At 42.5% G+C, this 12302-nt stretch overlaps 1 protein-coding gene across 4 annotated transcripts in view; it reads right to left on the reverse strand.

Annotated features, from left to right (window-relative positions):
• ARHGAP6 (Rho GTPase activating protein 6) overlaps positions 1–12302 on the reverse strand; it is a 484849-nt gene that overhangs the window by 42839 nt on the left and 429708 nt on the right. For all 4 annotated transcript variants that reach the window (XM_038586811.1, XM_038586813.1, XM_038586812.1 and 1 more), the window contains exons 4-6: positions 10452–10708; positions 8180–8375; positions 3186–3241 (exon numbers count right to left, since the gene is read on the reverse strand). In XM_038586811.1, the coding sequence (XP_038442739.1) occupies positions 3186–3241; positions 8180–8375; positions 10452–10708 (509 nt within the window). The remainder of the gene's footprint in view (positions 1–3185; positions 3242–8179; positions 8376–10451; positions 10709–12302) is intronic.

Consider the following 12302-nt stretch of genomic DNA (forward strand, 5'->3'; position numbering starts at 1 on the left):
TCCCTCCATTAGTTTCAATAATACAAATAAATATATCTTCAGCTTCATCGGCTAGAAATTATTTTCATTTGGTTTCATTTTTTTGAGTTGCTGAGTTCCTTGCTTCTTTCTGTTGGAACCCAATAGAGGAAGCATAATGTTTTAATTTTCCTTTAGCCAAAGAAAGGGTGGTTTGCCTTTTGTGAAGATGCCCTCGTGAACACAGATGCCTGCCCGGTCACGGTGACAGATTCCCAAAGGTCTAGTATCAAACTTCTGTCTCAAGAATGTTGCACGGCGCTGAAGGAAACCAAGGAGCATGGTCCCCACATGAAAAATGAGTTGGGGGTCAGTGGGTCAGTGGTTCCTCAGAAATATGATAACGATGATTTCTTTTTGAGAAAGCAAAACTATAAACAGAGCATCTTATACGAAGGGAATGTTAATGGCCTCCTTCACATCGCATTTTAGTAAAAACAAGTGCTAGACAATTGTTTTCTACATATTATCCCTTACTGATTAGGCGCTCTCTGAATCTCCTGCTTTTACAGTTGCAATAAGAGGTCTTTACCTGCCAAGGATACATCCAAATGTTTTGCTTTCAAGTGTTTGATCCTAACTCTATCACGACCTCCCTGAGCTTCTGAGTAGCTGCCTTTCACCTCTTGGGACTCAGTTATACTGTATTTGGTGGGAGGATACAGAAGAGCTACTCAGAAATGAATTTGCAGAAGCTTGAACCGTGCATGAGGTCACTGAATTGAAAGTCAAGAGACCATGACCAAGTAGGATTTATCCCCGGGACACAGGCTGGTTCAACACTCGTAAAACAATCAATGTGATTCATCATATCAGCAAGAGAAAAACCAAGAACCATCTGATCCTCTCATTAGATGCAGAGAAAGCATTTGACAAAATACAGCATCCATTCCTGATCAAAACGCTTCAGAGTGTAGGGATAGAGGGAACATGCCTCGACATCTTAAAAGCCATCTACAAAAAGCCCACAGCAGATATTCTCAATGGGGAAGCACTGGGAGCCTTTCCCCTAAGATCAGGAACAAGACAGGGATGTCCACTCTCACCACTGCTATTCAACATAGTACTGGAAGTCCTAACCTCAGCAATCAGACAACAAAAAGACATTAAAGGCATTCAAATTGGCAAAGAAGAAGTCAAACTCTCCCTCTTCGCTGATGACATGATACTCTACATAGAAAACCCAAAAGCCTCCACCCCAAGATTGCTAGAACTCATACAGCAATTTGGTAGCGTGGCAGGATACAAAATCAATGCCCAGAAATCAGTGGCATTTCTATACACTAACAATGAGGCTGAAGAAAGAGAAATTAAGGAGTCAATCCCATTTACAATTGCACCCAAAAGCATAAGACACCTAGGAATAAACCTAACCAAAGAGGTAAAGGATCTATACCCTAAAAACTATAGAACACTTCTGAAAGAAATTGAGGAAGACACAAAGAGATGGAAAAATATTCCATGCTCATGGATTGGCAGAATTAATATTGTGAAAATGTCAATGTTACCCAGGGCAATTTACACATTTAATGCAATCCCTATCAAAATACCATGGACTTTCTTCAGAGAGTTAGAACAAATTATTTTAAGATTTGTGTGGAATCAGAAAAGACCCCGAATAGCCAGGGGAATTTTAAAAAAGAAAACCATATCTGGGGACATCACAATGCCAGATTTCAGGTTGCACTACAAAGCTGTGGTAATCAAGACAGTGTGGTACTGGCACAAAAACAGACACATAGATCAATGGAACATAGAGAACCCAGAAATGGACCCTGAACTTTATGGTCAACTAATATTCGATAAAGGAGGAAAGACTATCCATTGGAAGAAAGACAGTCTCTTCAATAAATGGTGCAGGGAAAATTGGACATCCACATGCAGAAGAATGAAACTAGACCACTCTCTTACACCATACACAAAGATAAACTCAAAATGGATGAAAGAGCTAAATGTGAGACAAGATTCCATCAAAATCCTAGAGGAGAACACAGGCAACACCCTTTTTGAACTCGGCCACAGTAACTTCTTGCAAGATACATCCATGAAGACAAAAGAAACAAAAGCTAAAATGAACTATTGGGACTTCATCAAGATAAGAAGCTTCTGCACAGCAAAGGATACAGTCAACAAAACTCAAAGACAACCTACAGAATGGGAGAAGATATTTGCAAATGACGTATCAGATAAAGGGCTAGTTTCCAAGATCTATAAAGAACTTATTAAACTCAACAGCAAAGAAACAAACAATCCAATCATGAAATGGGCAAAAGACATGAACAGAAATCTCACAGAGGAAGACATAGACATGGCCAACATGCACATGAGAAAATGCTCCGCATCACTTGCCATCAGGGAAATACAAATCAAAACCACAATGAGATCCCACCTCACACCAGTGAGAATGGGGAAAATTAACAAGACAGGAAACCACACATGTTAGAGAGGATGTGGAGAAAGGGGAACCCTCCTGCACTGTTGGTGGGAATGTGAACTGGTGCAGCCACTCTGGAAAACTGTGTGGAGGTTCCTCAAAGAGTTAAAAGTAGATCTGCCCTACGACCCAGCAATTGCACTGCTGGGGATTTACCCCAAAGATACAGATGCAATGAAATGCCGGGACACCTGCACCCCGATGTTTATAGCAGCAATGTCCACAATAGCCAAACTGTGGAAGGAGCCTCGGTGTCCATCGAAAGATGATGGATAAAGAAGCTGTGGTCTATGGATACAATGGAATATTCCTCAGCCATTAGAAACGACAAATACCCACCATTTGCTTGGACGTGGATGGACCTGGAGGGTATTATGCTGAGTGAAGTAAGTCAATTGGAGAAGGACAAACATTGTATGTTCTCATTCATTTGGGGAATATATATAATAGTGAAAGGGAATAAGGGAAGGGAGAAGAAATGTGTGGGAAATATCAGAAAGGGAGACAGAACATGAGAGACTCCTAACTCTGGGAAACGAACTGGGGGTGGTGGTGGGGGAGGAGGGTGGGGGTGGGGGTGAATGGGTGACGGGGCACTGAGGGGGGCACTTGACTGGATGAGCACTGGGTGTTATTCTGTATGTTGGTAAATTGAACACCAATAAAAAATAAATTTATTATAAAAAAAGAAAGTCAAGCGAAATGTGCACGATAGCGTTCACTTTTCACTTACTTGTCTCACTCTCTTTTTTGAGCTTCCAACTCGGAATATCCCCACCGTCTGGAGGCCTGCAAAGAAGCAAAGAAAATCAACAGTCCTGTTTCATGGCTTGAAAGTGGAGGAGATCGCCACAGACGTAGAAAAGAATGTCAGCACCAAGCCGCAACATGCAAAACAGTAACAGTGCAGCAGCGCACGAAAAGCACAAAAAGCACAGCTGCTTTTTCATCTGAAGCTTAGCCCTCTAGGAGCCAGGGCCAAGGCATGGTAAACGTTCCTGATGAAAACCTTTTCATGTGATATTTGTATTTCCACATCTTCTCCATACGAAAAAAGTAATATTTTCTTTATTATTCAAAATAACTAAACGTGCATTTTATCTGAATTCTTAGCTCCTTATCAATGTTAAAAATAGACATATCTTGTTTTTGCTAATTTTAATTAAAACAAGCACTTATTAAAGAAAATCTGTAAGATGCAGAAAATTGTAAAACATAATATACTGTTTAAAATACCTGATGCAGAAATAACCACTCTTAAAATTGATTTCTATCCAGCCTTTTCTCCAGGTGTGTGTGTGTGTGTGTGTGTGTGTGTGATTTTTCTTTTTACATAGTTGACCCAGAGTTTTCTTTGATTCAGGTTTGATTGGGGGGGGGGGCAAGAATGCTTCCTAAGGAGTATTATGTACTTCCTTCCTTCAGGGGGCACAGAATGTCTGAACGGCCCTCCTCTTCCTATGTAAGCCATTAATTACCGCCACTGATGATCATCATCTACATTTATTTTTTCATTGGTGGCTCATTTTCTCTTCACTTGGGATAGTCCGCTATGAGGGCGATGCTGGTTTAGAGTTGCCAATGGACATTTTCTAGCCATGGGAAGAGAGCTGTTCTGAGAGTAAAGCCAGCAAACAGACTCATGGTCTCCTGGCATCATTTGAATCCTGGATCCAGCTGTGCCTGAATCTAGATATAACACTGAGACCTCCAGCATGTAAATAAGATTTTGGGGTGGGTGTGCTTTGCTTAATCTAGTTTTATCTGGGTTCCTCTCTCTTGCCACTGAAATAGTTCAGACTAGTACAACACATAATGAAATCGGAAAGAATTACGACCTTTATGACATTATTTCTTTCCATCGAGAAACAAAGTAAACATCTTAGTTTGTTTAAATCATGGTTTAGATCTCTTGGTAGAACTTCGCAGAATGTTCTTGCTTCTTTTTACAGATACTCTGGGTATATTTTTGATATTAATACGAATGAATTATTTTATTGTTAGAGTATGTAACTGACTATTGCTCTCACCCAGGAAATAGGAGATAGATATCTTTTTTGTATATTTATGTTATGGTCTTGCCACATTATGTATTAAGTATAAGCCCCTTTTGTTTGGTTTTCCAGGGCTTTTCAGCTGGGAAAGATAGCATCTATAATTACAAACCATTTATAAATATAATTATAAATCCATAAATCCCATTTATCAGTTCTGTATCTTATAAATGGTATCCTGAACTTGCAAAATAATTTGAGAGAATCATGGCGGGAGGTTAATTATTCCTGATTTGCATAATCACATACTGGTGCTTTGCCCTTGGGTGGGATTTTGCTCTGCGTCTATTTTCAAAAGACCTCTGTACCTTCCTTGTTACTGCTCTCAGTTTGTCTGCCTCATAAGTGGGGCCAACCCCAACCCTCAGTCTAATCTATTGCTTCTACCTCTCTGGGAGCTTGCAAACAAGACAAGCTATTTAGAATCACTCCAGAATTATACTTTTTCACCTGCAAAAGGAGCATAATGAGCATCCACCTGAAAAGTTATGCAAAGATTCAATTAATTAATGCATACAAAGCACTTAGAGGCATATATGGCATCTATTATGTGGTGAGAAACAGATCCTGACTGAACTGAATGAGTCTCCTTTGCATGACATAGAAAATTTTAATATAATAGCAGGTATTAGCAATTTTAATTTTGGCTGCATTTATTTTCTTATTTGCTGATGGTTTCTGAATAGTTGAATTTTCTACAGAAGTGAAATATCATAAGAGCACTCTCTACACAGGAGAGATTATTTATTCATTGAGCTGAGTCCCTCTAGGCTCTTCAGAAATGCCCATTTCTTTCTTTTTTTTTTTAAGGAATTTATTTTTATTTATTTATTCACGAGAGACATACAGAGAGAGGCAGAGACATAGGCAGAGGGAGAAGTGGGCTCCCCCAGGGGAGCTCCATGCGTGACTTGATCCCAGGACCTGGGACCATGACCTGAGCTGAAGTCAGACACTCAACCGCTGAGCCCCCCAGGCGTCCCCAGAAATGCCCATTTCTATGACATTATTTCCTCAATGGTAGTACTTTTTCGCTCAGCAAAAATGGCTGTAATTGAAAAAATGAGACAGTGATCAAGTGCTATCATTTCTGTGTATCTCAACTGATTAGATATTAGATATTTTAAAATCTCTCTTTGTTTGCTGGTTTGTTTCCAGGTGGAGCAACTGGCAGGCCTCAGACATCCTATGCCATTCTCTGACATCAGCTACATGGTGACTTTCCTCTAAGAGGAGATACAATCTAGGCATTTAGTAACCTTGACTACTTAAGACAGTCACTGATAAAGACAGGAATACATGAAAAAAGGCATCAATCTGGCAGAGGAACGTGACTTGGCTGTGGCTTGTCCCAGAAATCGACGCAATCACCTTTCTCTCCTATTCATCAGAAACTGGAATGGGAACTTGACCCCAGAGCACCTGGATATGAGGCTTAGGGAATTCAAGCAAAGAGGGCAGGCAGGATAAGCAGGACGCCCCACCCCAACATCAGCTGAAATCCCAGAAACATAATAGGGCTTGAGTCTCCAGTATATTGTCTGGTTTTGTTGGTGGTGGTAGTGGTGGTGGTAGTCTGTTTTTGTTTTTGTTTTTGTTTTAATTTGTGCTTCTGGGAAATTGAGGATGCTTAAGAAATTTTGAGCTAATAGTACAGAAAGCATCTGGGTGAAATGTAAGTGGGGAAGGGTGGTGTACACAGATGCAGATGGAGTCAAGATAACTGTCCAAGACCAATTACGGAGGGAATGAAAAGATCTTTGACAAATGTTTATAAGGCTAAAGTGAATCAAACTCTCTCCTACCCATTTCCCAAATGGGCAAATAAAGTCTTATGAAAGAATTGTTTTTTAAGGTTTGCCCTTTTTTCATTGGTTTCAAGTGACCAAGATTAATATCTATTTGTATTTGAATACGTCTTGTATTTGTCTGGAGCTAAGCACCATGGCAACCAGCAACAGAATCAGGTCCTTGAAAGACCCAGGATAATCTTCTTTCTTTTAGGCTCTACACTACAGGTTAACCATTCCAAAAAAGAAAGAACTGTCCAGTTTTTAGTAAGCTTAAAGGAAATGCTATTTTATAAGTTATAATTCATGAGCATTCATTTTCAAAAAGAAAATAGAAAGATATACCAAGTTTTCTTTCACATAAGCAGTTACTCAGCTTGGCACTGGATTTTTGCAGGATTGGAGTAGAAGTTTCTCACTAAGGACTTTTTAAACTGCTTACAGTTCACCCTCTACATTCTTTATAGGGAAAAACTATAATTATAAAAGTATGAGTCTCTTTTTCTACCTCACAGTGACATTCAGGCTGAATTTACATATTTGCAGTACTGAATCCTTTAGTTGCTATTTAAAAAAATACTTCTGTGCAAGTAGTATTTATTGAGTACCTACATAGTATTAATCATGATACTAGGTGCTGGGACTTTGAAATGACTGAGACGTTTTCCTTGACATCCAGTGTGCCTTCCCAGGAGAAGAGACAGATAGATAAACACATACACACAGGTACATATAAAAATTTTGTAGAGAGGGGCACCTGGGTGGCACAGGCGGTTAAGCATCTGGCTCTTGGTTTTGGCTCAGGTCATGCTCTCAAGGTCGTGAAACTGAGTCCTGCATCAGGCTCCATGCTCAGAGAGGAGTCTGCTTGGGTTTCTCTCCCTCACCTGTCCCCCTCCCCTGGCTCATGCACTCTCTCTCTCTCTCTCTCTCTCTCTGAATAAGTCTTCAAGCAGATTTTTGTATAGACAAGTAAAGTTTCAGTGCATATTAATTTTATTAAGTCATCCATATGTTATCTAGTGATTAAGATATTTAGATATCTCCTTAGTATTTTTTTTACAAAGTCCCACTTTTGCTAGAAAAAATTAGATGAGAATGCTAGCTAACAGTAGTTATGTCTCCACGATAGCCTCAGAATTTTCTTTGCTTTTCTGTTCCTTTTCCTCTTTATCACAATGAGCGTATTCTTTTCTAGTAAAGAAGCAATGAAATTTTTCATGTCCATAAAATGCATGCTACACTATAGGCAACAGTCGGATTGTGGAAATGGCAGTCTGATGAGCCAAAAGCCTACATTTTCAGAAAAATTTTTAAAGAAGTATATTTTTAAGTCAACATGTTAACTGGAATAGAGTTGCCAAAAGGGTCATTCTGAAGAAGTTTGAAGTGAACATCTTTCCACAAGAATGCAAATAGCAATATAGAAAGCTGTTGTCAAAAACCCTGTATTTTCTATTCACTTAAGAAATGGTTTGCCAATCCTTTTTTTTTTTTTTAAGAAGCTGGACTCTTATTTTTTACAGGAAGCCTTGCTAGTAACCTTGATGCCTAAAAAAGACAAAAGTGGCTGGGCTCCGTTTGAAGGCCGGCTTGGGGACAGACCCAGCCCCACAGACGGTGGCCTCCAGGCTCACTTCCAAGGATCCCTAGTTGCTGGATGGCCCGAACACCATCAAGTTGACGTTTGTCCCCCACAATCTGGTTTCGCCCAGGGCTCTCTTAAGCAAACACTCAGATGTGTAACCTTTCCTTTTGCAAAGGAGATTTTAGCCCAGAGACTGAGCCAATGAACAAGGCATTGAACTTGGGTGCTTAAATCCACGCAGCTTGAATAAATGAAAGTCTCTCATACTCGATCGCCGACAGACAAGTCTGCTTACCATGTTTTTCTAGATGCTGACAGCAGCTGTCCACCAGCCTGGGGACCTGTCTGTAAATAGGATTCAGACTGAGCTTCTTATCTCTGGCTTTTTCTTTTTTACTCTGAGCCTCGGCCGGCAAGGAGAGTTGTAAAGCTTCTAGCAGGCGAGACTGATTGTCATCAAGATCTGTGATAGAATCCACTGACATCGCGCCCTGCAAATCATACACAGACGTCAACAAAGTGCATGGATGGAGAAAACCAGAAGTTCCCTCACATGCTAGCCAATAATGCTTTTGCCTATGCCTGAGTGTCACCCTTGAAATAATGCCTCTTGATTCAGTCATGCTGTGCGTACATTAAAAGGAAAACAGCCAACACCTCTTGAAAGAGTCAGGAAACTCCTACAATGGGGTAAGGCAGTGGTCGTTGCAATTTCAATGGATAACATCTGCTAAATGGAAGACAAGAGAGGGCAGACAGAGAGTCGTAATATTTTGACCCAACCACCTCCATTTCTTGAAACAAGAAACAAAAAGTCACATTGTTGATGAACGAGGTAAAGTCAGAGAAGCCTTGTGAATAAAACCCCAAACTCTCAACTATGACTCTAGGAGGCAGATTTTTAAAATTGGATTCCATGGAACAGTCTGTTTGCTTTCCTCCCAGACATGGCACAGAGAACTGTGTGTATGCGTGTGTGTGTGTGTGTAGGGGGGGGTGGAATATGAGAAAGGGAGGGAGCCAAGCCTGTGACAAGCCCATGGGCAGCTCATGCCCAAGTGCCCTGGGGACCTCTGGGAGACGGTGTAGGTCAAGCAGCTCAGAGCTAACCATGCTCAGTAGCGAGTGCACCAGGCTGTTTATACCACAAGCCTCAAGAGTCCTTGATCACGGGCGACTCCTGCTAAGGGCAGGGAGGTGACGTTAAATGTCTTGGCACTTGCAGCCTGTCGCCTGCATGGGTGGGTGCTTCCAGTCATCAGAGAAAGCCTTTGGCAGGGGTGGGGTGCAGGGGAGCAGGGCTCCAGCCCTGTCTGCACAGCTCTCCCCCCCCCCCCCCCCCCCCCCCCCCGCTGATGAAGCACAGAGGAAGGAGTTTGCTGCTGGTACCCTGACAAGGCCTGGACAGAAGAGAGGGCATTTGGGAGGCCCATTGCCTGGGCCCCAGATCCCCAGAAAGCTCACATGTGGGGTTCGGGTGTTACCGCCATCTGACACGCGGTCTGAGAGACAGGGAGAGCACTTCCCTCATGTACATTTAAATATCCTGTAATGTTGACATTTCTTCGTTTTTAAACATGGTGAAGCCTTGAAAGACAACAGTGGCTCTGGCACCCCTTGGGCTTGGAGAGGTCTCGAATGTGGCTTTTAAGTGGGAAGTGTTTGGGGTTTTGACCAGGGCAGTAGTGAGTGGCTGGAGGCGGCAAAGATGTAGGGGATCTCCAGGCAAGAGGAGGAAAGGAGATCTCCCAGAGGCCTAGGAAGCTTTAGAGGTGCTCATCAACTGACTCAGCCCATCACCCGCCACACTGCCTGAAAACTCAGCCTTCCTGGATTGAAACGTGAAATTTGACACATGAAATGACAACACAGTACCTAGAGCATAGCGCTCCCTTAACACATGGCACCATGTTGTTACGGCGTGGATTTGAAGGAGGATATATGTGCCTTTTCTCTTTCTTTCTTTCTTTCTTTCTTTCTTTCTTTCTTTCTTTCTTTCTTTCTTTCTTCTTCTTCCTTCCTTCCTTCCTTCCTTCCTTCCTTCCTTTCATGTTCTCCCTCCCTCTCTCTCTCTCTCTCCCTCTCTCATATGTAGGTTTCTTATGAAAAAAAAATAAGGTTCCATTGATAAAAAAAAATCCTATTGCTTGTGAAGACTGGTGGCCAGTTCACTGGGGGGCCAGGGGTGGTTCCTGGACTAGAGATGAGGAGAGTAACAAAAAACCACCTGGCCCTGCCCTCAAGCCTCACAGTCTCAAGGCAAGTCTCTAGTAAAGCAGAAAATCACACTAGAGCATGAGCAACGGTGATGCCATAGGATGTTTAGGACATCATGGGGCACACAGGTAGCCAAGGAGGGGAACCCAACAGCTTTGAGAGGGGTCAGGAAAAGGCTTTGAGGGTGTACCACGTGCCCTATGGCCGGTGCACATTGTCCCTGAATGGGGCTGTTGACAGATCCCTGGACTACATTTCCACTTTTCACAAGAGCAAAGACTCAAAAGAATAACCTTGTAATGCTTCGGTTGTTTTAGCAGTGGTGTCAGAGAAAGTACTGGCCAACTCACCCTCCTCCTGGCCCGAGGAGCCGGTTCTGGGGTATTCGGGGACGTTGACTCATTTGGTGTTTCCGAGGTGGAGCTGAGAGATGAGTTACTGCTTGAGAGTTCTTTGTTTTGTCTTTTATTTCCAAATGGGAGGAGGGAAGCCACAAAATCAGATGCGTCCTTTTGCTCGTCCCTCTGCGAGTCCTGCTTGAGTTTATAAGCCCGGTCATTTGCAATGACTTGGGATAAGGGCATTCCAAATGCCTGTGGGATGAATTCTGGAAGCAAAACACAAACATTCACTTTCAGACATGACTGGACCAGTGAAGGCTCTCGCTCATGTTTCAGACCTAAGGGCAAACGTATCCAAAGGACCGTTGTCTGAAGAATCAATAAAAATACAGAGATGACTTTGGTGTTTATCAGAGTGGCCAAAGTTTCTCTTTCTATCAAACAGGCCGGTATGTATAAACAACACAAGTTTTTAGAAATCTAGGCCTCTAGATTTTTCCCCCCAACATATCTTGAGTATGTTTTAAAGGAAATCACCTTATGGAGAAATGTGGCATTTTTGATAGAATGTACACAATGCTTTATCCTCATGAGTACACAATTTTACAAACTGTCAGTCTTTGATTCATGTGTCTCAAGAGCCTCCAGAACTTACAAGGCATGAGAAGGCTGCGGGCATCCATTTATTCAACAGGGACTCACTGAACGGCTACCACACACCACATCACACTACGCAATGGGGAGCACAAAGCTTATAAAAGCTGTAGTCTGTGGGCAGCCCGGGGGGCTCAGCGGTTTAGTGCCGCCTTCAGCCCAGGGCATGATCTTGGAGACCCGGGATCGAGTCCCACGTCGGGCTCCCTGCATGGAGCCTGCTTCTCCCTCTGCCTGTGTCTCTGCCTCTCTCTCTTTGTGTCTCTCATGAATAAATAAAATCTTAAAAAAAAAAAGCTGTAGTGTGTGCTCCTAGAGGGTCCAGAGTCAGGGCTGGGTGGGCGAGTGGGAGTCAGATACATAAATAATCACACAGGCATCTGGCAGGTGCTATAATGGAGAGATGCATGGAGCAAAGACTGAAGTTCAGTTAAGGGGATACACTTTGAGGTTTCCCAGTAGAAGAAGCCAGTATGCGAGTGAGGACCCGTGAGGCAGGGGAAGAGCTCGGGGGAGGTCTGCTCTTTCCTCTTTGTGTTCCCATCCTCACAGGCTGCTGGGCTGGGGCTGGGGCTCTCATGATGGATCCTCAAGCCATTCTGCTGGCCACATGCAGAAGTAGACTCTCATCACTAAATAACCAGCCTGAGGTACGATGTGTTAAATCCTCTAGTGAGGACAAGTTGGGGGAAGGAACATAATGCAGAAATCTACCGCTATATTTGGAGATGTACACACAGTTGCTTCCTGGATCGCTGTAGTAAGTCCACGTGTATACACATACATTGTAAGCACACTGATCTTTGGGGCCAGGCATGGGGGGGGCACTATTCTAGATTTATGCTGAAAAGCATTAATAACTAAATTAAATGCATTATTTCTTTTAGATTCAAAATTACATCTCCTAGCAACACAATATTGGAGTCTAGCTTTTCTCTTGTTTTTATAACCCCTATGAATAAAACCAGGGTGATCAAGAGAACACAGTTCTCAGGGTTGTTTGCTCTTTGAAAGAAAAAGCTAACTTAAATCAGGTGGAAAGAGACTCTCAGAGGTTTTCCTCCTTGATCCGTGGCAACATTTTAACATCGCTGAGCCAATGGTCAAGTCTACGGTAAAACCAGAAATGGCACTTGAGAAGTCTGCACCTCTGGTTCTAGCAATACATGCGATCTGTTTGGGAGTGAAAACTTCAAAAAGATTTTC

This window comes from Canis lupus, chromosome X, assembly GCF_011100685.1.
Source record: "Canis lupus familiaris isolate Mischka breed German Shepherd chromosome X, alternate assembly UU_Cfam_GSD_1.0, whole genome shotgun sequence".
Taxonomy (NCBI): domain Eukaryota; kingdom Metazoa; phylum Chordata; class Mammalia; order Carnivora; family Canidae; genus Canis; species Canis lupus.